The 24,258-nt window shown below is 46.1% G+C and overlaps 1 protein-coding gene across 3 annotated transcripts in view; it reads left to right on the top strand.

Annotated features, from left to right (window-relative positions):
• Positions 1–6,690: 6,690 nt before the first annotated feature.
• Tet1 (tet methylcytosine dioxygenase 1) overlaps positions 6,691–24,258 on the top strand; it is a 49,382-nt gene continuing 31,814 nt past the window's right edge. For 2 of the 3 annotated variants that reach the window (XM_075980126.1, XM_075980127.1), the window contains exons 1-3: positions 6,691–7,642; positions 8,396–9,267; positions 18,316–18,369. In XM_075980126.1, the coding sequence (XP_075836241.1) occupies positions 6,691–7,642; positions 8,396–9,267; positions 18,316–18,369 (1,878 nt within the window). Of the gene's footprint in view, positions 7,643–8,395; positions 9,268–18,021; positions 18,074–18,315; positions 18,370–24,258 lie in introns of those variants that run through there. The other variant, XM_075980128.1, reaches the window with a different exon arrangement.

Here is a 24,258-nt window from a genome sequence, read left to right on the forward strand (position 1 = left end):
TACCCCGGGCCGCTCCGGGTGTTTTGTGGCGGGTAGCTAACAATGCTCCCGGCGGGGGACCTTACAGCGCTCCCCAGAAGCTTAGCCGCGGTTCCAGCGGGTTCTCATGGGGATTCCCCCCCCGGTTTCGGAATCAGCCAGAAATCTTGTAGAGGAAGCGCAACTTTGGCCTCTGCAACTTTGGCCTCCGGGAGGTCCCCGAACTGGTGTTCTCAGAAAGCCAGGCACTTTGAGAAAGTCCGGGTGTCTCAGCCCGCGGGGAGGAGAGAGTTTTCCCCAAGTAGGGACGCGTACGAGCTGTCGCGTGCAGAAGTGTCCCGCGTTCGAGAGCGCTCCCCTTCCGCGGAGGACGGCGGTGGGAAACGCTAGGGATTGGGAACTGTGCAGGGGCGCCACTGTGGGAGTGCCACGGACCACAAGGTTCGGTGAAGGTTGGCGGGGAGACGGGAGGGTGAGTAGCGAGTACTGGGGAGGGAGAGTGTGTTGCCGGGAGTTCCAATGGGTCTGGGATCCTGGAGAGGGAACCGAGGGTGTAATGGCAGGGAGTGAGTGCCAAAGACAGGTTCGTGCTGCACGTGAGCTTCGGGTCCTGCCCCCTGGGCTGTAGGACCACCGCCTACTCCGCGGGGGTAGGGAAGAAAATTTCCGATTCTCCTGGGTGGTGTTCACGCCTTTGATCTCAGCACTTGAGAGAGGAAGGCAAGTGGATCCCCCTGAATTTCAGGTCAGCCTGGTCTATGAGTTCTAGGCAAACCTGAGCTATATAGTGGACCCAATTTCAAACAAACGATAAGGCAACTAAGCTTTTCTTTCTCCCTCACCTCCAGGGTTTCCCCACAGATACACTGGACCAAGTCAGGAAAGAACCGTCCCAGCTCTCGGAACCCATTCTTGTGAACTGGGAGGCCATTTCTGACCCAGTAAAAGTTAAATGTGTCTCTGAGAAGCCTTAATGCAGAAGACAGATAATGCTGAATGCTGGAATAAGGATTCCCAGCACTGGAATAAGCCCACCACCCACTCTAGCGCTCCCAACCGTTCCTTCCAAGTGAATCAACTAACCTGAGTGCTTTGTCACTTAAGCCTCTCGCTTTAGCCCCCCCCCCCCAGCTTTAAGTTAGTTACATTTCTTCAATTCCTTGATGACAGGTTAGTAAAGAAATGTTTGCAGCTGAGTGCTCACCGGATAGATGGGGGGCGCTGAAGAGCAGCCCCCCACCCACCAATGGCTTTAGTTTCTTTTCTTTCTTTTTTGTGTTTTTTTTTGTTGTTGTTTTTTTCGAGACAGGGTGTCTCTGGCTTTGGAGCCTGTCCTGGAACTCTCTCTCTGTAGACCAGGCTGGTCTCGAACTCACAGAGATCCGCCTGCCTCTGCCTCCTGAGTGCTGGGATTAAAGGCGTGCGCCACCATCGCCCGGCTTGGCTTTAGTTCCTTTAGGGCCAAAACAGTTTGGAAAGAATGCCTAACCTGATAGAGAGCAAGAATTGTAGCTAATTAAGCGGCCTCATAAAATTTAATGTTGGTAGATCAGCCAATATTTTTTAATTAAAACAAACTCAGATGATAGACATTGTGGTTTCCTAGGTTATGGTGTCGGTTTTAAAGAATTTGAGAGACAGTTTCACTCCAGGCTGGCTTGAACCTTACTGGAAGAAGCTGGCCTCCAACCTGTGACTTTAGCCTCTTGACTCTTGGGACCGCAGACCCATCTACCTGGTGTCTCTGTCTTGGCATTTAGATAGGATTTCAGCCTGCTGCTGTGCCCCCCCACCTCAGCCTCCCAGGGATACAGCTGCCTCACTTGTCCTCCTGCAGTGCTGACCAACTGCAGATTTTCCCCCAATTAAACGTTTTTAATTAGGGTCTTATTTTCTGTTTTAATTATAATTTCAATCTTAAAGCATTTGGAGGAATAGGATACAGTCTTTGCAGACTAGTAGGCTAGACTTCAAATTTTAATGAGTTAACTATTGCTCTCAGGCCTGCTTCCCCAGAAGGGGTGGGTCAGAGGTTTGGAGACAACCTCTTTCCCCTTTGTCTCCCTTCCTTCTGCAGTCTTCCTTATCTAGTTTGTTTGCCCTCCCCCACCTTGGACACATCCTTCCTGTCTCCTTCATTTCTTCTCGCTTGTCTTTTTTTTAACCTGTAGGCCATTTGAATCTCCTCACCCCCCCACCCTACCTCAGGTTCTCTTTTGAATCTCTTTGTCTCCCCCTACCCTACCTCAGGTTCTCTTGTCAATCTCCTTACCCTACTTCAGGTTCTCTTTTCAATCTCTCTGTGTAGCCCTGACTACCCTTGAACTAACTCACTCCGCAGATGAGGCTGGCCTCTAACTCACAGAGATTCTCCTGCTTCTGCCGCCCGAGTGCTGGGACTAAAGGCCTCTGCAATGACCGACCACCCAGATACTTTTTTAGTTTTCTATTACTTCATCTTTTATCATAAAATACTGATCCTTGGTTTTTACTCACTGTCTTTCTTGCTTTTGCATGGGTCTTTCTACCTCCATTTTTTCCCCCTTCCCTTTTGGCTCTATTTGCCTCTGTGGGGTGTCAGGGTGTTTTACATATGGAAAGAGGCTGCATCTGCTGGCTTTCTGCTGCGTTCCCCTGGGCAGCCTGTCGAGTGCCCCATGCTTACACATTTCCTGTGGCAGTGAACTGTCTGGGAACAGTCGGCAACCACTGGCCCCTCCTTCCTTTCTACGTAGAACTTAGTTGTGGGGAAAACCCCGAGCCCAGTGGCAACTTTTTTTTTTTTAAATGTTTTAAGTCTTTCATTCTATTTTGGGCAAGCGAAGGTGCCTTTAAGTTCTAGGACAGAAATCAGCTTGCAAGTAGCCCTAGGCATGCAAATGATGCTTAGGACCACTGCTGGTAGCAGGAAGGACTGCAGTGTAATTAATTTCAAATTGACATCTGGGCTCAGTGGCTACATCCTTGCTGCAGCCACTGCCTGCCCAGGGGACTTCCAGAGAATCTGAAAGGAGGGATGGACATTGAGAGGAGATTCTTTTTTTGATTCAGAAGGGATTTCTCTGTGTAACAGTCCTGATGGTCCTGGAACTAGCTCTGTAGACCAGGCTGGTCACAAAGCTGTGTCTGCCTCCCAAGTGTTGGGATTAAAGGGGTGCATCACCACTGCCCCCAAAATACTTTTATTTAAAAAAAATTGTTATATACTATTATTTTAAAAGAGTATTGGAAAATCTACATATTGAGGCACTTTTTTTTGTTTTGTATTTTGAGGCGGTGTTTCTCTAACAGCTGTGACTGTCCTAGAACTAGCTCTTGTAGACCAGGCTGGCCTGTTGAGGCAATGTTTTAATCATTTAATCTATTGACTAATTAGACTAGATAAATTTATGTTATGGTGGCACATACCCACAATCCCAGCACTTGAGTGAGGTTTTGAGAAGGATTTTTAAGTTCTTGACCGAGTTTGCCACTGTGCTGGGTGGGAAGACTTGGCTGGGCATAGCATGTTCCAGGTCTTGAATTCTACCCCAGACCCCATGTTTCATGTCTCAGATATGTTGGTTGGTGGCTGTCCTGGAACTCCCTCTGTAGACCAGGTTAGTCATCAAATTCAGAGATCCACCTGCCTCTAAGTACTGAGATTAAAGATGAGTACCCCCCCCAGGCTTTTTTTTTTTAAATGTGCATTGGTATTTGTCATGGGTGTCAGATCCCCTGAAACTGGAGTTACAGTTGTGAGCTGCCATGTAGTTGCTGGGAATTGAACCCCAGTGAAGAACAGCCAGTCAGGGCCATTTCTCCAGCCCAAGGCTGATGGTTTCCTCCCAGGACAATTGGAACTTTTGACCTATATTAATTGTATTAATTACACACATGGTTCTCCCTGGGCCTGCTCTGTATTTTTATTAAAGGTGGTACCGGGTATATTTTCTTAGACATTACTATATTGCATTGATATACTGGGATAAATCTGGAGGGTAGGATAAAACATTCAGAAACACCGAAACTTTTAAGGATTAAACCTAGGACTTTGGACAAAGGCAAAGCGCTTACACTGAGCTGTGTTCCTAGCTCCTTTTCCTTTCACTGTGAGAGGGTCTCAGTTGGACAGGCCAGTGGAGCTCACTCTGGGCCATGGATTTTCTAATCTGCTTACCCACTCAAGTAGTGGATTACAGGCCTATACTACCCAACCTGAATGATACTCAGTATCCTTTATTTTGTGTCTGAGGACTCTGCACGTTTGTCTGCATCCCAGAGAGGGCATCAGATGTTTGTAGTGATCCTCCATGTGGTTGCTAGGAGTTGAACTCAGGACCTTTGATCTTAACCACTGAGCCATCTCTCCAACCCCTGAAAATAACTCACCCCAAGTATCTGAAGACATCCTTTTTGTTGTTGTTTGTTTTCTGAGACAGGGTCTCTTTGTAGCTTTGGAGCTGTCCTGGAACTAGCTCATCCCTGGTGAGTTGTGCCACCCAGATGTGCCACCCTCATCCCAGATGAGTTCCTAATGTCCATGTTAAAAAGATACTGGTTTGTTGGTGTTACCTTAACTGTCACTTGATTTTTGATTGTCTTCACTCACTCCAGGCTGGTGTAGGAGCCTTTACTCTGCCTACAAGCACCGTGGTTAATAAAGACCATACGCCACAATACCTGGCATGTTTATGAAATTAAAAGTTAATTTTTAGCCTGGCGGTGGTGGAGCACACCTTTAATCCCAGCACTTGGGAGGCGCCGAGGCAGGCAAGGATCTGGGAGTTCAAGGCCAGCCTGGTCTACAAGAGCTAGTTCTGGGACAGGCACCAAAGCTACAGAGAAACCCAGTCTCGAAAAACCAAAAAAAAAAAAAAAAAAGTTAATTTTTAGGACATATCTTGTAATATTATAGTCCTATGGCTCCATTACTTTTTTTTTTTTTTTTTTTGCCTCTCTCAGATTTTGCAAAGAATCCTCTCCTAGTTTAGTTACATTGCACTAGTGACTTCATGGTGATGAAGTTCAAGGGGCTCGTGTTTTCTCCCGGTTGTTTCTGAAGCTTGCCTGCCTGTCACTGGTTTCTTCCTCTCTAGTTGGGACTTTAGGGGTCATTGACCTCACCTTTGAATCCTCCTTCACACACCTCACTTTGGTGTTTCTGTTTTCTTTTTTCTGGGTTATTTATTTTTTTTAAATATTTAACTTTATTTTATGTGTAGTTGGTACGAAGGTGCCAGATCCCCTGGAACTGGAGGTAGACAGTTTTGAACTGCCTTGTGGGTGCTGGAGGATTGAACCCAGGTCCTGTGGGAGAGCAGCCAGTGCTCTTAACTGCTGAGCCATCTCTCCAACTCCGGATTTTTTTTTCTTTTTTTTTTTTTTTTTTTGCGATAAAGCTTGAACAGTAATTTAACTACGCTCTGAGTTTCTTAAGCACTTCAATTAAAAATAGCATTGATCAGTTTTTAAGCGGCTTCCGAAAGCAGATCTGGGACACCCTCTGGAGTACCCCGACTGCTGGCCCACATAAGATGAGTTTGAATTTTCTTTTTCAGCACCTAGATTATATGCTTCTATGTTTTTTAGTCCTGCTGTCTTTTTTTTAATTAATTTATTTATTAAAGATTTCTGTCTCTTCCCCGCCACCGCCTCCCATTTCCCTCCCCCTCCCCCAGTCCTGCTGTCTTGATGGGAGATTAAAAACTGTACCTTGACCCTGCTAAATTTGAGACTGGAATGGATGTCATTTCATAATGTAAACAGTTCTTAGGATAATTCTTGGCTCACATTGTGTCTGAGAATCTGTGCACATAAGAGTACGGGTGTCCTCAGATCACGGAGGTGTTGTAACTCTGGAGTTATAGCGCCCCCTATGTGTGTAGGTGCACAGGTTACCTGCAGGATAAGCACATTGGAAAGATCCCTTGGCTCCCTATGGTAGCACGCGCAGGCAGTCATGCACATAAAATTTCAGTAAATTATTTTTTAAAGAACAAATGCCAGAGCTGGGGGATGGTGGTGCACACCTTTAATTCCTAGCATGAGGGAGGCGGATGCAGGCGGATCTGAGTTAGAGGCTGGCATGGTATAAAGGACAGATGAGGTCATATGGAGAAGCTTTGTCTCGAAACAAATAAAACAAAATATGAGTGTTTGTCCTCTTTAAGTACACCAAGTGACTGCACCCAGATGCCAGAAGATGGCATAAGATGCCCTGGGACTGAAGTCACACAGTTGTGAGCTGCAATGTGGGCCCTGGAAATCGAGCCCAGGTCCTGAGCAAGCCATCCTCGCTCTTTTTTTTTCTTTTGGACAAGATCTCATGTCATCCAGACTGGACTCATTCACTGTAGCTGTGAATGGTCTCTGGTTATCCTGCTGTGCCTCAATTTCTGGTATTGCTGGCAGGAGCCTCTGAAACAGCTTTTTGACTCAGTACCCAGGATATCCCACAACTCCCAAATGCTGGGAATAGAAATTTGAGCCCTTCTGCCCAATTAAATCTATCTGTATATTCTTTGACGGTACACATTCTATTGCTTAATTTTAGCAAATATCTTTCTAGTTGAGTACAAAGGACTAATAACAATTTTTGGTTTTTTTTAGACCAAAAACCTGACGTGACTGGACGTGGCAACGGCCCAGTTTCTCTTCAGAAGGAAGGCTTCCACAAAGGACCAATGATTCTGGGCCCTGCATCCTTGCATTGCTTCCCACTCTGCAGCCATGTCTCGGTCCCGTCATGCAAAGCCTTCCAAAGCAGTCAGGACAGGTCTACAGAAGAAGAAAACGACATTAAAGCAAGGTGTCAAACATGGGGAGTCAGGGAAGCTGAACCCTGGAAAGCTGAACCAAGTAACTCAAAGAGATGGTAAGAAAGAACCAGAAGACAAAAGCCCCACACCACCCAGAAGCCTTCTGACCAGAGCTGGGGCAGCCAGAATGAATCAGGATAGGACCCAAGTTGAGAGTCCAGAATCCTTAGCTGCCAGTGGGTTTACAATGGCTCTACGAAGAAGCTCTCTGATCAGGCGACTCTCCCAGAGCCCGGTCGTTACACCCAGACCGAAGAAAGTGTCACCTGCTAAGAGTGTTTCGAAGCAGCAGTGTCCTCGCGATACCCAGGATGACGAGACCCAGGATGACGTGGTGGCAGAGCACTCGGAAAATGATTGCATCCCCAGCCAAGACCCCACCGCGTCCCCGGATCCAGAGAACCTAATTGGTGAAGAGAGCTTGTGTTTAGTTGAAGGTGAGATCCAAGAGCTAACCCAGTCTTGGCCTCAAACAATAGAAGGTTCCCAAAGCTGTCCTGCAACAGATATTCCTTCTGGACCACTGGAAGGGACACACTGTGAAGGACTACTCGCTCTTCAGACATCAGATGTCAGCACATCCCCTCAGGAGTGTGCGCCTTTGTCCCAAAGATCAACATCCGAAGTCACCTCTCAGAAAAACACTAGCAATCAGTTTGAAGACTTGGGGTCACAAGTAAACTCTCTTAAGGTATCAGATCCTCCCCTGAATCCTGTGGGAAATGAATCTAATTGCTTTCCCACCTCCAGTTTTAAGATTCTACCTGAATTGGACCTTAAAAACTGCATGTCTCTTGATGGGTCTGTGTATCCCACAGCTCTGATAAGATTCCTCTTGGCAGGCTCACAGCCAGATACACTTGGTGCTAAACTCCAAGAAGGAACCCTCAAAACTAACCCTGACCAAGGTGGATGCTATACAGATCAATATATATTTGGTGCTAAACCCCAAGAGGGACTACTCAAAACTAACCCAGATCAAGATGTTTTTGGTGCTAAACCCCAAGAAGGAATCCTCAAAACTAACCCAAATCAAGGTGGATGCTACCGAGATCAAAATACATTTGGTGCTAAACCCCAAGAGGGACTACTCAAAACTAACCAAGATCAAGATGTTTTTGGTGCTAAGCCCCAAGAAGGAATCCTCAAAACTAACCCAAATCAAGGTGGATGCTACCCAGATCAAAATATGTTTGGTGCTAAACCCCAAGAGGGACTACTCAAAACTAACCAAGATCAAAATGTTTTTGGTGCTAAACCCCAAGAAGGAATCCTCAAAACTAACCCAAATCAAGGTGGATGCTACCCAGATCAAAATATGTTTGGTGCTAAACCCCAAGAAGGAACCCTCAAAACTAACCCAGATCAAGGTGGATGCTATCCAGATCAAGATATGCTTGGTGCTAAACCCCAAGAAGGAACCCTCATAACTAATCCAGATCAAGGTGGATGCTATCCAGATCAAGATATGCTTGGTGCTAAACCCCAAGAAGGAACACTCATAACTAACCCAGATCGAGGTGGATGCTATCCAGATCAAAATATGCTTGGTGTTAAACCCCAAGAAGGAACCCTCATAACTAATCCAGATCAAGGTGGATGCTATCCAGATCAAGATATGCTTGGTGCTAAACCCCAAGAAGGAACCCTCAAAACTAACCCAGATCAAGGTGGTGGCTACCCATATCAATTTCTGGATGGCATTTCTGCCCTAGGACAGGTTTTCAGTGCTCTCCCACCTCAGTGGGTATTTCCTGGTGCTAACTTAGTTCCTGGTGAGGCCCTGGGCAAGGTTTCAGGCCTACCAGAGGATCTTGGTGCTATAACTATGCTAACCCAACAAGGAACTATGAATATGAATATGGCTGCTCCCCCAGATCTGCCTGTCTTCCTTCCCAACCCTATAGTCCCATTGGCTACCTACAGTACTCCTCCCGGGCCTGAGCCCCACAGCTTTGCCTCCTGTGGGCTTGAGGTCCAAGGTGCTATCCCTTTAACTTTGGACTCAGGACATGCTCCAGCAAACTCCGAGATAAGTTCAATACCTCCAGCAATAGCTGCAACCAGTGTACAAGATGAGAAGCAGTTTTGTGCAAACCCTTCTCCAGCGAACAGGCAAGGGTTTACCATTGACCCTGAGAGTGGACTCCAGCATGCTCCCCTGGATCTTACCCAGGGCCCTCAGGCTACCTCCAGCAAAGTGGAAGGGGGGATTTCTCAGGTCAACACGGCCAGCTCCGCTGATGGCAAAGCCACTGGGATGTCTATGCCAGTGTCACAGGCTGGTACCTCTTCTTCACAAAAATCGACACCGCCAATGGTGGAGAGGAAGAAACGCAAACCGTGCGGGGTCTGTGAGCCCTGCCAACAGAAGACCAACTGTGGTGAGTGTACCTACTGCATGAACAGAAGGAACAGCCACCAGATCTGCAAGAAGAGGAAATGCGAGGTGCTCAAAAAGAAGCCGGATGCCACTTCTTTGGTAAAGGTGAGGGAGCAGCCATGTGGGTGGGTGTATCTTCAGGATTTGGAGACCCCGCCCCCCCTAAAATGTTCATCTCCATGAACATCTCCAAGAATTTGTGAATGATGTCTTGTGGAGGAGTGATGCTGGGAATTGAACTTAGGGCTTCCAGCAAGCTCAGCCTTTTTATCTTGATTGATTGGTATAGCCAAGGTTGCATGTAGCTAGGCTAGGATTACCATAGTCTCCAGCCTTGTATGAGGTGGCTCAGGACAGCCTGACACTCAGTGCTCAGGGCTCAGTCCTGAGCCCTGCACCTGCATGAATGTCTCGGGGGGCAATGTACATGCCATGCCCCTCTCCCCTCAGCCCCCAGTCTGATTACTTGAGTTTGCAACCTGGGACCTGCTGAGTGGAACCAACTGCCAAATCCATCATGTATGTGGCAGCCATGGGTCCACATGCAATGAAGGGTACAGTAAGTAAATTTGAGGCCAACCTGGGCTATACTGTGACCCCACCCCCCAAAAAAGGTATTGTGTGAATTTTTAATTGCTTTAGTATTTTAACCTAGTTGTTGAGATGGGCGGGGTATCTCTGTAGAACAGCTCTGACTTGTCCTGGAACTCCATTTATAGACTAGGCTGGCCTTGAACTGAGATCTACCTGAATTCAGTTGCAGCACTGCCACACCTAGCTGAGAATTTTTATTTATTTATTTATTTATTTATTTATTTATTTATTTATTTATTTATTTATTTATTTATTGAGACAGACTTGGACTGACTGAACTCCTGGACTTTTATTATATCAGATGGGCCAGTCGCTTGTTAGTATTATTTAATCTGAGGGATTGAATACGTATCATGGCTTTTATCATGCTAAATGTGGATTCTTCCAATGATTGATGTACCCAAGTCCCCTCTATTTGATTTCTAGATTATATCGAAATTAACTAGTACCTGCAGCCAGTGTATTTCTGGCACTGTCTGCACTCTGCGGCACCAGATCCCAGGGGAGTCGCTTTTAGTGGAGAACTGAAGCTGGGCACCACTACCTTGATAGACATTAGACATTAGGAAGTCCTGGGGACCAAAGAGGGACAGATCAGTGGTTAATGTGCTTGCCTTCAGGTCTGACAACTTAGAGGTAGAGAAGGGAGGTCCTGCTCTCGGCATTTGCACAATGATTTTTTTTTCCTTTCTCGCCATGATTTTTTTTTCCTTTTGCAACAGTGTTTCCATGTGTTACCTTGGCAGCCCTAAAACTCAGACCCACCTGCCTCCGCCTCCCAAGTGCTGGAATTAAAAGTGTGGGACACAGCACCTGGGCTCTAGTAAATATAAAATTAACGAAGTTATTGAGACAAGAGCTGGCCTCGAAGTTACAATGTAGCTAAAACCACCCTTTAATTGCTGATCTTCCTACCTCAGATTCCCAAGTGCTGGGATAGGTCATGCCCCTTGGCTTTGTTTTAGGAGACAATGTATCACTCGGCTGCACTGGTTGGCCACTAATAGCATTCCCCTTGCCTCAAGATCTGACCAGATGTGGTGGGCACACCTTTTAAACCCAACACTCCCAAGGCAGAGGCAATTCTAGAGCAGCCAGGGCTACCCAGAAACACCCTGCCTTGGAAAACCAGGAAAAAGATAACAACTAGTCCAATAAGCAGTTCTCTCTGTTTTAGTTCTTGCCTTGATGCTCTGACCTTTAAGGATTGGAGCATTTCAAGCCCAAACCCTTTCTTTCCTCCCCTAGTCGGTTTTGGTCAGCATTTGGCCAGGCTAGCCAAATGGGTGAACTCCTAGTTCACCGAGACCCTGTTTCAAAAACAAAGTCTGGCTCCTGAGGAGCAGGTTAGGTTGACGTGACCTCTGGCCTCCATGCATACTCACACTCACATACAGTAACTGGTCCTCGGAGGCAGCCAGAGCTCACCAGTTCTTCCTGTCTGCAGAAGAATTTTTTTCCCCCGGATCAGAGTGCCGTAAATAAGCTGGTTTGTACCCTTGTGAAACAATTCTTGGTTTCCGTTGAGATAGCCATGACACAGCCATTTTCTTGTCCCCCTGTATTAAGAGGCTTTTGGCCTCTGCATTTATCTATTTACACTTTACAGCTTGTTTTTATATCATTTTATATGTGAACCTATTTTGTGATCAAATTTTCTCTTAAAGAGCAATGGTGGGGCCAGGCGGTGGTGGCGCACGCCTTTAATCCCAGCACTCGGGAGGCAGGGGCAGGCGGATCTCTGTGAGTTCGAGACCAGCCTGGTCTAAAGAGCTAGTTCCAGGACAGGCTCTAAAACCACAGAGAAACCCTGTCTCGAAAAACCAAAAAAAAAAAAAAAAAAAAGAGCAATGGTGGGGTCAAGACAGGAGGTGATGGGAGGTTGGGACAGGGCAAGGCTACAGCTTAGCCAAGCCATGGGATGTTGCCTAGCCTGCCTATAGGAGAAACACAGCAAAATGTCTGCCTTTGTATGTGAATCTCTTAGGTAATTTGCAAGTTTTTTTTTTAACCAAGTGCCAGAAATTAAGACCATTTACAAAACACTTGCTTATTTTCTGCATACAAGTGTGGGTGCCAATAATGGAAGCCAGGTCCTCTCTGCAAAAATTTATTTTACCTTTATGTGCATCGATGTTTTCTGCATATGTCTGAAGGTGTCAGGTCTCCCAGAACGGAACTGCCATATGGATGCTGGGAATTGAACCTGGCTTCCCTGGAAGAATAGCCAGTACTCTAACCCCTTTTTAAATTTTTAAAAAATTTATTTTTGACAGTTTCTCTGTGAAATCCTGGCCTGGGCCTGTGTCCTTTTGCCACAACATCAGTATTCCATATATATTTTTTAAAATATTTATTTATTTATTTATTGTGTATACAATATTCTGTCTGTGTGTATGTCTGCAGGCCCTAAGAGGGCACCAGACCTCATTACAGATGGTTGTGAGCCACCATGTGGTTGCTGGGAATTGAACTCAGAACCTTTGGAAGAGCAGGCAATGTTCTTAACCACTGAGCCATCTCTCCAGCCCCAGTATTCCATATTGAATTCAATTGACTTCTCAGGCATAGGCTTTTGTCTGCATTTATATAATACCAGGCTGGCCTCCACCGTGCCGCCAACGTGTAGGAAGCGAGACAGGAGTTCCCTGGCTATAGAAAGCTAGCCTGGGTTATAGGAGTCCCTGCCAAGTCAAGGAAGAACAAAAATGAACCCATACCTGGACTATGTCTTCATTACTAGCTACAAGTACAACTTTTAGATTTCAGCGGCAGCATTCTAACCTGGAAAAGGGATTGGGGGGGGGAGCAAACTACATGTTGAGGTCACTTTGGGTCAGATGCAGGTTCAAGACAGGGTCTGAAAAAGCCCAAGCTGAGGGCCAAGAACTTCTTGGTAGTGGGGAAAGTGTTTGGCATTTTTCCTGGGGGAAAGACCTGAAACCAACAAATACTAACAAATACTAAATACAGTTAAATACTTACAGAAGAGATTTATTTATGAAGGTTTCACAGGATAGACAAGGACAGTTTTAATTTCTTAGTCTGGTTAACAAATGAGAATTTTTTTCAAGACAGGGTTTCTCTTTGGTAACCATTCTGGCTATCCTGGAATTCACTTTGTAGACCAGGCTGGCCTCGAACTCACAGAGATCTGTCTGTCTCTGCCTCTCCAGTGGTGGGATTAAGGGCCATCACTGGCCTTCAAAAGAAAAAAGTGTGCCTGTGGGGAAGGAACAGACAGACAAGACAGACAGACACTGAACATGAACCCGGCAAAGGTTCCATTTATTGGGTACCATACAGATATTGGTTAAATTCTGTGATCACAGTATGGAACTGTACGTATATAGTAACATTGGTATCTTCGTTTGACCTTTTTGTATTCATTATTTTGTTCATTTGGAAAAGGGTCTCACTGTATCCTTGCCTGAGAGGCAGCTTGCTTCCATCTTCTGGGATGATGGGTGTGTCCTGTCCAGCCGGGCAACATTGGTGTCTTGAAACGGGTAGGTTGTGCATTGAGTGTTGGGTCTTTCCAGTGTTGCCTTAACTCTTGACACACAAGCTGTCCTGCCAGACGTTCTGCCTCCAGCTATTGAAGTAATGTGGGGGCTCCAAGAGGCCAGATGACTTGCCTGAGGCTGTAATTGATGTGGAATCAGGATGTGGTGTGGGAGGTCTGTTCAGCTCTTTGAGCCTGCAGATAAGCAGAATTTGAGGGCTGGAGGGGCAGAACCCAGCCACAGCCTGGTTGGGGGAAGGAGATGTGTTGGAATCCTAAATTCCTTTTCAGATATGTCTTTCTCGCTATTTCTTAGAATTGGCTGCCCAGCAAGTCCAAGGGATCCTCGTAATGTCTGCCACCCCAGTGCCAAGATTATAGCCACCCGCTCTCTTTAAAAATCCTATATGGGGTGGGGCGGTGCTCAGGGTTCACTCTGGAGCCTTCAGCAGACTAAATGGACATTCTTCATCACCAGACCTCAGCATTTTGCCCCTTTTTTTGACAGGGTTTCTTAGTGTTGAAGCCTTGGCTGTCATGGAACTTGCTCTGTAGACCAGGCTAGCCTCTAACTTGCAGAGATTCACCTGCCTCTGCTTCCCGAGTGCTGGAGTTAAAAGACATGTGCCACCACACCCAGCACCGCAACAGGTTTTTTATTTGTCTTTTATGAACGATGGTGTTTAGCCCACATGCATGTCTAGGTGAGGGTGTGAGATCTAGAACAGGAGTTACAGACAGTTGTGAGTTACCATGTGACTGGGAATTGATCTAGGGTCCCGGAAGAGCAGCCAGCGTTCTTAACCACTGAGCCATCTCTCCAGTCCCGCCTTTTAATTTCTCATTACATTGCTCACTTGTACTTGGCTTTATACATTTTGGACAGTCATAATTCTCCAATGACATAATTACACTGGCTGCAAGTCAGGAGAACGCAATTTAATAATGGCACCAGTGGAGTGACTGTATTGTCCCTGATGGGATCAGGATGGGACAGAAGTGCTGGGAGTTATCCTTGAGCCCTGATGCCAGACCCCAGTGCTCTACCAATTATCTTTCAAGGTGACCTGTGGCAAAATAGCCCTGGGTTTCTAGCTGGGGCTAACCCTTTAGCTCCTGACACCTGCAAGCTATCCCTAAAGGGATAATGCAAAATGCTAAACATCACCCTTCCGGATGTCCAGAAATGGAGCGAGGAGTAAGCATGTCAAAGGCCTTTTTTCAAAACTGAAACCGGTCAGCTGAGTAGCCCTGACTGACAACTAGCCTCAGGTTCATGAGTGTTTTTATTTTATTTCAATATATATTACTGTGTGTGTGTGTGTAGACCACCGTGTTTGGGTGCCTGGAGGCCAGAAATGAAGGGGAGGCCAGATCCCCTTTACTGGAGCTGAGTAACAGATTGAGAGCAGTCTAGATACAGTGAACCAAGAGCAGCAAGCCTTCGCTCCAGGCGCTATTTTATTTGTGGACTTGGACCATATAGCATTTCTAGACCTGGGGTAAGAGTGGCAAGCGTCCTCAAGTGTCCTGTGATTGAGTTTGGGGCCTGCGGGGGCTGTGTGAAGCCAGAAAAGGATGCTGGGGAAAGCGGCTAGACTGTAGAGAGAGGACTGCCAAGGTTTTCCTAGAACCACAGTAAGTGGACAAGCAATTCCATTGACAAACTGAACTGTAGTCCTGGTCTATTGCTTTGTGTGTGTGCACGCGTGTGTGCACACATGGACATGCTAATGATGCTTGTGGAGGTCAGAACAACTTGTGGACGTGGTGCAGGTGGATCCTAGGTGCTAGGTAACTCAGGTCCACGGGCTTGGTGCTATGTGACCCTCCACACTGAGCCATCTCAGTGACCCAAGCCTGACTTCCAAGGGAACAGCAAGTTTTATTGATAAAGATTCTAGGTTTTCCTCTTCTGGAGTACAGCCTTGCACTCCCGCTCCCCACTGCCTTTTTCACCTCCCTAGTGCTGGAACCACAAGGGTGTACCACCGCACCTGGCTTCTACCTACAGATTCTACAGGAGCCACTTGATTTGGGGGTGCCTCTCTGAAATCTTTGTATGTGAATGTGCCATGGGATTCATGTGGAAGTCAAGATAAATTCGTGCCATCTGGCTTGGCAGAAAGATGGCCATGCAGCCGTCTCCCCATCCTGGAAAGGCTCTCAGTTACATGCACACGTGTAACTGCATGTGTGCATGCCTGCCTCTGTGTGTACAGGTGAGCGCAGAGTTGGAGTTAGATCGGAAGCCACCTGGCATGGGTACTGGGAACTGAACCCATACCCTGTAAAGAACATGCACTCCCTAAACACGTCTCTTTCCCTTGAACCTTTACTGAACCTTTGAATACCTTTATTGATTGCTGATTTAACCTATTAAACTCCCAGCTCTGAACTGAGCTGCACATCTTCAAGGGGCTGGCACTGGAACAGACTGCTATGGGGATGGACAGCCTGCACCTTCATCCTGCCCCAGTGGTACTGGGAGTGGACTTTGTGTAGCCCTGGGCACTTGCACGAACTATTTATTTGGCTCAGATGAACTTTGCCTTCATTAACTAATTTTTCAGAACAGGTACTGGGATAGCTTTCTTTGAGGTTTTGGTTTTTTGAGACAGGGTTTCTCTGTAGCTTTGTAGCCTGTCCTGGAACCAGCTCTGTAGACCAGGCTGGCCTCGAACTCACAGAGATCTGTCTGACTCTGTCTCTCCAGTGCTGGAATTAAAGGTTCACACCACCACCACCTGGCCCATTTTTGTTTTTGTTTTGTTTGTTTTTTGAGGCAATTTTGTTATATAAAGCTGTGGCTGGCCTGGCATTTGCTACCATAGTGTAGTGCTTCTACCTCAGTTTCCCCTGGGTCCTTCAATTGCAGACTTGTAGATGTGATTTTTACTTGAGGGTTTAAAAGTGCCTGCCTCAGCCTCCAGAACGGTAGAGGCATTCAAAAGTGCTGTCACCTTGTCTAGCATTTTTTTCTCCCCATCTGAGAATTAAAAACTTTGGGTGGCTGGGCATTTTGGGGAATGGTGTAGAGTGGGAAATCTGGGAACGGGAGTATATATAGCTCATTAGAACATTTCCATAGCACGCATGAGTCCCTGGGTTCAAGCCACAGTACTAATAAATAACTAAATAAATGGGAAATCAATGCGCGCTGTACGAGGAAAGTGTGCTTTCGTGGCAGCCTCCGAGCCTCAGGAGGGAGGGTGACGGAACGCAGGCCTTCCGGCCCGCACTCAATTCCGAGTTTCTGGTTGTGGGAATCTGTTCCGAATCCAACTGCAAGTGGAAAACCCATTTTTGGCCTCGCAAGCAGGAAAGCCGTCCTGCCAATCCTGCAAATGTACTGCAGAAACTTTGGCCCCGGGAGGCAGGAGCGTGGGCTTGCTTCCCAAGATCTGTGCAGCTGTCAAGGTGGCTGGGATGGGACTGGGATCTGTCACTGCAGCTTTTTGGCAATGACCTTGGGACCAGCCCAGCTTGACACAGCCACTCTGGTCCTCTGCCACTAGAGACTTTGCGGCTGTTTGCAGAAGTGCAAGGGAGCTAGCTGGAGAGAGGCTGCTCTTCTTGGTCCTGCCTTTTCTGGTGTCTGGCAGGTGTCATGTGGTGCCAGCTCCCGATGGCTACCACCCACTGAGCATGGGTGAAGTCCAGGTGTGTGTCTGTCGGTCGGTTGCAGAGGGCTGAGGTGGCATGTTCACCCCTGGGTGGTTTGACTATTGAAAGGTGGTGTGCAGGCAGGCTTGGTTGCATGCGTGGGTGGAGAGGAGCCAGAAACACCCCTTTCCCCCAAAGCTTCGGGTTGGAGTCTGCCGCGGATTTCTTGGCACTGAAGGTCACCAGTTTACACTCAGCCTCTAGGCACTCTAGTCACCGAGAGTGGCAAGTGTATTTTGAAAAAACGCCACCCTCCTCTCCTATCCATCCCGTCCTGTTTCTCTTCTGAGTGCCTGATTGCTATTTTTTTTTTAGTCCGACTTTATCGTTGGACATTTATTGACAGAAATCAAATCGTTGTTATCTGGGCCAAGCGCCGGCTCCACCGCCGGCTCCACCGAGGTGTGGTTCCCAGGAATGAGACAGGCAGCCCCACTACAGCTGAGCCTGTGCTGTCCTCACGTAACCTCCCTTCCTTCAATATCGCCAATATTTAGTCTTGCCTTATAAAGTCAAAATGCACAATACCTTCCCGGATTGCTGTGAGCTCCGATGCCCCCTTAGGCTCAGGGCTATCTCCTGCCGGGTGGTACAGAGCAGCGCGCCCCTCCCTGCGCCAACCTGCCCTGGTGCCACCCAGAGGTTCCTGCTCAGGGAGACTCCGCCATCGATCCGATGGTGGCGACCTGGGGGATTTGTGAACATTGTCTCTTGCAGAAGCCTCCTGTGATTTCGGTGGCGGCGACCAGATCCTCTGTAGAGAACTCCATGTCGCAGCTTGTGGCTGCCTGTGTCCTGTGGTGAGAGCCCAGCCTCACAGAGATCCTTTGTCTGGGATAGTGCTAGGCTGCGAAGATCACTTTGGAGTCTCTAAGCTCTGCCTTGCCATTGGCTGCACTCTTTGTGGGGCTGTTTTTGCAAAAGGCATGCCCAGCACGTCTACAGTGCTGGCAGGCCAGGGCTGCCTTTAAACACCATGATAATGATACCAAAAGCAGTTTGCAGAACTGCTCTCTGTGGAGGCTTCCTCTGCAGAAGCAGGCAAGATGGCTACCTCGTGGGCTTCGCCGTGAAGAATGCAGAGTCTAATTAAGAAAGACTTTTAGGGGGAAAGGGGGCATTTCCCTCCATCTTTATTTATGCAAGGTTGTTGATTGTTTTTCTTTCCATTGACTTTTAAAGTACATTTTTACATGGGCTCTTCAGGAACTGACTGACAAATATGTTGGTGGTATTAAAAATTAAGATATAAGTAGTTTTAACAGAAACAACAAAATTTTTTGTGGGGAAGGGTGGGAACTGATATATATTATATATATATATATAACATATATATATATCATTTTAATGGAGGCTCATATTTCAATTTTACTTTTTTTAAATTTTAGGTTACAAAAGAGAACAAGAGGCCCCAGAGGGAAAAGAAGCCCAAAGTTTTAAAGGTAATCAGCTGTTGATTAAATGATATTATCTTTTTCCATTTCATTAGTGTTTTCCTGTCACCTGAGGGTGAATTTGCAGTACAGTGGATGCATGGATTTTCACTCAAGTCTCTCCTCCCTTCCCCCTTATGTCCACATTAGCTTCCTTTATTTTCAGCTTTCTAACACGTCTTACACGAAGGGAAGTTTATATGCAAAGTGTTGTAATTCCTTCTCTAGCTCTCTGTGTGCCACCTGCATCTGTCATTGCACCCAGTGGACTTTAGCTCCATGGTAGAGAAGTCGACAGCTATGATTCATATTGTGACATTTTTTTTAAACATGCAGAAAATACGATGGTAAAATCTGATAATTTTTTTCCTCAGAGTGGGGGAAGGGAAATGTCCTTAGGTTTTAGCTGAACTTCAGCTAAACTCTAAATGCTCAATATGAAGTGTTCAGTATGTCATCCTTAGTTTGAGCTGTCATAGATTGGAAGGAATCAGTTGTATGGATTGCATGTTGGTGCAGATTGCATGCTGAGAGTTCAGCTGTAACCTGATTTGGACGTTAGCTCAGAATCTGCAGCAGCTTTGTTATTATGGTATTTGGAAGAGTTAATTTAAAGGCCTATGGTCTCACTAAAAGTTCAAGGCTAGGGTAAGCCTTAGCCTAGCAAATTGCTTCAGGTTTAAGCTTTTTTTACAATGCAGCAATACCATTAATGCTAGCAATCCTTTTAAATATAGAGGAAATATTAAGCAGTAAGACCGTTGATCTTTAGAATTGTATGTTTAATGTAAAGGGACTTAAGTAATCATAGCTTTGTGTCTGCAAAGTTTTAGGGCTCCAGCATGCTGAACTGAGGCAGATTCTGATCTCACTGGCTGCCCTGTTGTGTCAACTAGAAATGCTGGCACTGAGAGCCAGTCATTGCCTTGCTCTCTGGTTTCTTTGACCACCTTGAGGTTTCTGTTTCCTGTGTGCACACAGAAAGGGCATGAACATCAGTCATTAAGACGTGCTTACTAGAAAATGACCACAGAGTCAGCAAACTAACCGGTAGGATCTGTGAAGAGTGAACTCAAGTAGGGAATGTTTGTAGGTACATTAAACCATCTTCTTATGATCTGGCTACCCACAACTTATTAGGCTTACCTCCCCGCTCTAGACCAGACTGTCGCTGACTTTAAATCCCTCTGTTGAATGATATGGGGTTGTGGTTGGTGCACCTGTATTCCTAGCCCTTTGGAGGTGAAAAGAGAAGGGCCAGCCTCACCTGGCTAGTGAGTTTGAGGCTAGCCTGGATTACTTGATTGTTCTTTATTTTCAATACAGAGGGTTTCCCTACCTTTCCTGGAACTTTAGCCCAGGCTGGCTTCGAACTCAGATCGGCCTGCCTCTGTCTCCTGACAGACCTTTTTCTAAAAACCACAAAGAAGCAAGTTTCGTGTTGGTGTACGTGAATGACTCATAAATGGTGGGTGTGTGTGCACAAGGAGCACACCACGTGCAGAGCTCATTCTGGCCCCTGAGTTCCATCCTTGGGGTGTGTGTCATTTAATTCTATGTTTTGTTATTCTGTGCATGTCTGTCACCTGTAACCTGTCAGAAGTATATGAAGCCTGTCTGTGAATGGCCCAATTCCTTCTGGCTCAGGGAGGACGGAATTCTTGCTTCCTAGTCATCAGTTGGTGTCTGAATAATAGAGGGTTGCCATAAATACTGCTTGATTTTTTTTTTTTTTTTAAAGTCTCGAGTGAAAATCTTTGGGATTGTGGGAACTTGTCTCAGACCAGGTTGGCTTCAGATCTGTCTGCTCCTGCCTCCCCAGTGCTGGGACTGAAGGTGTGCACTGTCAGCACCTGGCTAAAAATGTTACTTTGAATTTTTTGTATTTCTGTTTTTGTTCTGTGCAAATGAGTGAAGGTAACTACGGAATCCAGAAGAGGGCATCAGATCTCCAAGCACCGAGTGACAGGTGGTTCTGAGTCACTAGGCATAGGTGTAACTAAGTGCCCTGAATCGCTGAACTATTGCTTCAGTACTCTTATTCAGTACTCTTACTATTTTTACTGTTGTTTTTGTACATATATATATATATATATATATATATATATATATTTTTTCTTTAAGCTAGACTCTCAGGTAGCACAGGTGGCATGGAAGTTGCTGTGTTGCCCACACTCACCTCAAACCCCAGATCTTGTCTCAGAATTCTGAATGCTAGAATTTCCAACATGGGCCAATATTTCTGGCTAACCTGAATGTGCTTAATGTTGGGGTTTAAAAAGTTTTTTTTCCTTTGGATTTTTCTTTCTTTCTTTCTTTCTTTTTTTTTTTTTTTTTTTTTTTTTTGGGTTTTTCGAGACAGGGTTTCTCTGTGGTTTTGGAGCCTGTCCTGGAACTAGCTCTTGCAGACCAGGCTGGTCTCAAACTCACAGAGCTCCGCCTGCCTCTGCCTCCCAAGTGCTGGGATTTAAGGCGTGCGCCACCACCGCCCGGCTCCTTTGGATTTTCTGTTCTTTATGGAGAACTTTCTCAGCCCTAGTGGCCTGTAACCAGTGGCATATGTAGACCAGGATCTTCCTGCCTCTGCTTTCTGAGTGATGGGACTTCTTATTTTATTTAAAAAATGTCTTGTACATTGATTTTGATCTTATTCAAAACATGTCCTGTCATGTGTATATGTATGCACATAGATGGAAATAAAATCCATTTGTTGCATCTATAGAAATCAGCCTTAACGCATGTGTTCTTTGGCATGAGATGCAGGATTTAGGGGTAGTGTATCTCAGGTTCTGTTTGAGTGACCCCTATTCAGGGGCTCAGTGATGGGACTCTGCAGATGGGATTGGCCACCTCTCAGGTGACATTATGCCAAAGACCTGTTTCCCTGGGCTTCACTCTGAGCCCTTAGTCCTTCATATGGCCAGGTCACCCACCATAATGGATGGGGCAAATGGCTGATTTTCTGATCTTTTTTTTCCATATATGTTTTTTTTTATATTTTTATTTTTCTCTTGAGACAAGGCCTCACTACGTAGATTGGATTTCCTGACTCTGCCTCCTGAGTGCTGGGATTAAAGGTCGCGCCACCAATGCCTTGTTATAACTTTTTTTGCTTTTGGACCAAAACCAGGATTATGGAAGTAGTGAGTTTGGCGGAAGTCAAGCCTATGGTAGTGTTCTCACCTGTAAGTCTAAAGCCGTCTCAAACCAAGTGGGTCCTCTTCCTTCATCACCAGGGGATATTTTCCTAGTATCGGGTTATAAAATATTATTGAAGTACTCCCATTATTTGAAATGTCCGTTGATATTAAAACCAGGAAACTGTCTTCAGAAGCAGCTTCTAAAGTGATCTTGTATCAACCTTCCTTGATGATGCTGATAAAGGAGAGACACGATAGGGGTCTAGGATGGAGAGGACATTGGGCCTGTGTCACAATAGCATGTAACATGTATCTATGCGTGCATGAAAGCATGGTTTCATGGCTCAATTTTCAGAATATTGCCTCATTTGAATGTTCCATAAAGGTTTCTTTCTGAATAATGAATATATACAAAAGAATGGGGCCATAATGGTGTGTTTGTAGTGTATATCTACACACACACACACACACACACAGTCCAATGTGTTTCCTGCTACATCTTGGAGATAAAAGCCTAACAAGGAAAGGCAAGCCAAAAGCTTAAGCAAGTGAGTTATAAGTTGTGCTCAGTATTTGGAAGTAAGGCTTGGTGCTTTTTAGGTTTTTGTTTCATAGTATTCTGACACAGGATGCGGGTGGCTACCAGAACATTTAGTTGTAACTGTGAGACACTATTTCCTTCACTTGTTGATTGTTACCATGTATTCTAGGGATATTACATAGACTTGGTGCCTTTTCATTTTGAAACACTTTAGAATTTTGATACCTTTTTATCTACTATAAATTACAATAGAATAGTGAAGGATTTCCCATCAGTACAATTGTTTGGTTTTTTTGTTTTTCATTTTTACAGATAGGGGTTCTTTTGTGTAGCCTTGGCTGTCCTGGACCTAACTCTGTAGACCAGAAAGGCCTTGAGCTTCACAAAGATCACCTGTCTCTGCCACCTAAGAGTGCTGGGATTAAAGGCGTGTGCCACCATCGTGAGGCTTTTTTTCTTTTTTTTGGTTTTTCGAGACAGGGTTTCTCTGTATCTTTGGTGCCCATCCCAGAACTAGCTCTTGTAGACCAGGCTGGCCTCGAACTCCCAGAGATCCGCCTCCCCAGTGCTGGAATTAAAGGCGTGCGCCACCACCACCCGGCATGAACCTCTTTTTTTAATTTTAATTTTCTGTTTGTTTTGCTTGCATGTATGTCTGTGGATCCTCTGTTACTAGAGGTACAGTCAGTTGTAAATTCCCATAGGTGCTGGAATTGAACCCAGTGCTCGTAAGCATTGAGCCATCTCTGCAGCCCAATGTTAAACCGGACAGGTCTCTTTGTAATGGTCCTAGCTGTCCTCGGACTAGCTCTCATAGACCAGGCTAATCTTGAACTCTCAGAGATCCACCTGCCTCTGGAGTTCTGGGATTAAAGGTGTGTGCCACCACTGCCTGGCTCATTATTTACATAAGGTGGCAGAGTAAAGGGGGTGTTGGGAAAAGGGGGGTTTGGAGGTGCAGGATGAGGGATGACACTGTCCTTTAATCCCTGCATTCAGTGGGTAGAAGCAGGCAGATCACTGAGGCCAACCTGGTCTATCGAGTTAGTGATAGGACAGCCAGGGCTGTTAAACAGAATCCTGCAGTAACAATTAGCCAGCCTGCTCTACATAGTTGAGACCTGAGTGACCTTAGAGTTGCCTAGGGATGTAATTCAGTCTCAAGAATGCTTATTGCATTCCCAGCCTTCACAACCTACAATCCTAACACTTGCATCCACCACTCAGAAGGTGGAGGCCGAAACAGCAGGTGCCAGGTCTAGGCTGGTCTGGATTACATGAGACCCCGTGACACACACACACACAAACACACACACACGGCAAGGCAAGGACAGAATACTTTCAACACAGAAAGGGTGTGTGTGTATGTGTGTGTGTGTGTGTGTGTGTGTGAGAGAGAGAGAGAGAGAGAGTGAGTTCAGTATGGTCAGCCTGGCACAGACAAAGCCTTTGCTCTGCAGGAAGATTCATTCACAGGTACACACGGGGCTTCTGGTTTTCATACCTAGAACTGCAGCAAACCATTTTGCCTAGAAATGAGCAGACCAATTTCAGGGCTCAATTCTCACTCAGGCAGCCCACGTGCAACCATTTGTTCATCTCTGCGATGTGAGCGTTTCTAACCTGATGCAGGTCCAACTGTGTTGGCTTGCACCTGTGCCCCAGCATTGGTGAGGCTAAGAACAAATGATTGCCTTGAGGTGGAGACCAGCCTGGCAACCTGAGAATATGGCTAGCCAGGCTCAAAACCACTCTGTGTCCATCCTGTGATTTCTAGGAATCTTGCAGATTTGGAGTAGATACAAGGCAAGTGGGGTAAATGAGCTGCAGGAAATCTTCATTCAGACCCTTCCAAAACAACAAAAGAGCTGTCATTTCTTTCTGGTCCACAAAAAAACGTGTGTGTGTGTGTGTGTGTGTGTGTGTGTGTGTGTGTGTAGCCCAGAAGTCAGTTCAGTGCCTTATTCTTCCCCAATCCCCCCCTCCACTTTTCGTGGCATTGAACCTGGAGCTCCCAGATTGGCTAGGCTGGCCAGCCAGTGAGCTCGAAGAGTCAGGCTGTCTCCAAGCCACATGTCTCCTGGAGCTATTGTTTCAGACATGCTTGCACAACAAGCACCTTAGGATCTCAGCCGGCTCCCAGCCGCTGGGTTTGTTCTGGTAATTCATGATACCTGAGGTCACCTTCCTTAGCATCCCCCACATAGTTATAATAAT

This window comes from Microtus pennsylvanicus, chromosome 7 (assembly GCF_037038515.1).
Source record: "Microtus pennsylvanicus isolate mMicPen1 chromosome 7, mMicPen1.hap1, whole genome shotgun sequence".
NCBI lineage: Eukaryota > Metazoa > Chordata > Mammalia > Rodentia > Cricetidae > Microtus > Microtus pennsylvanicus.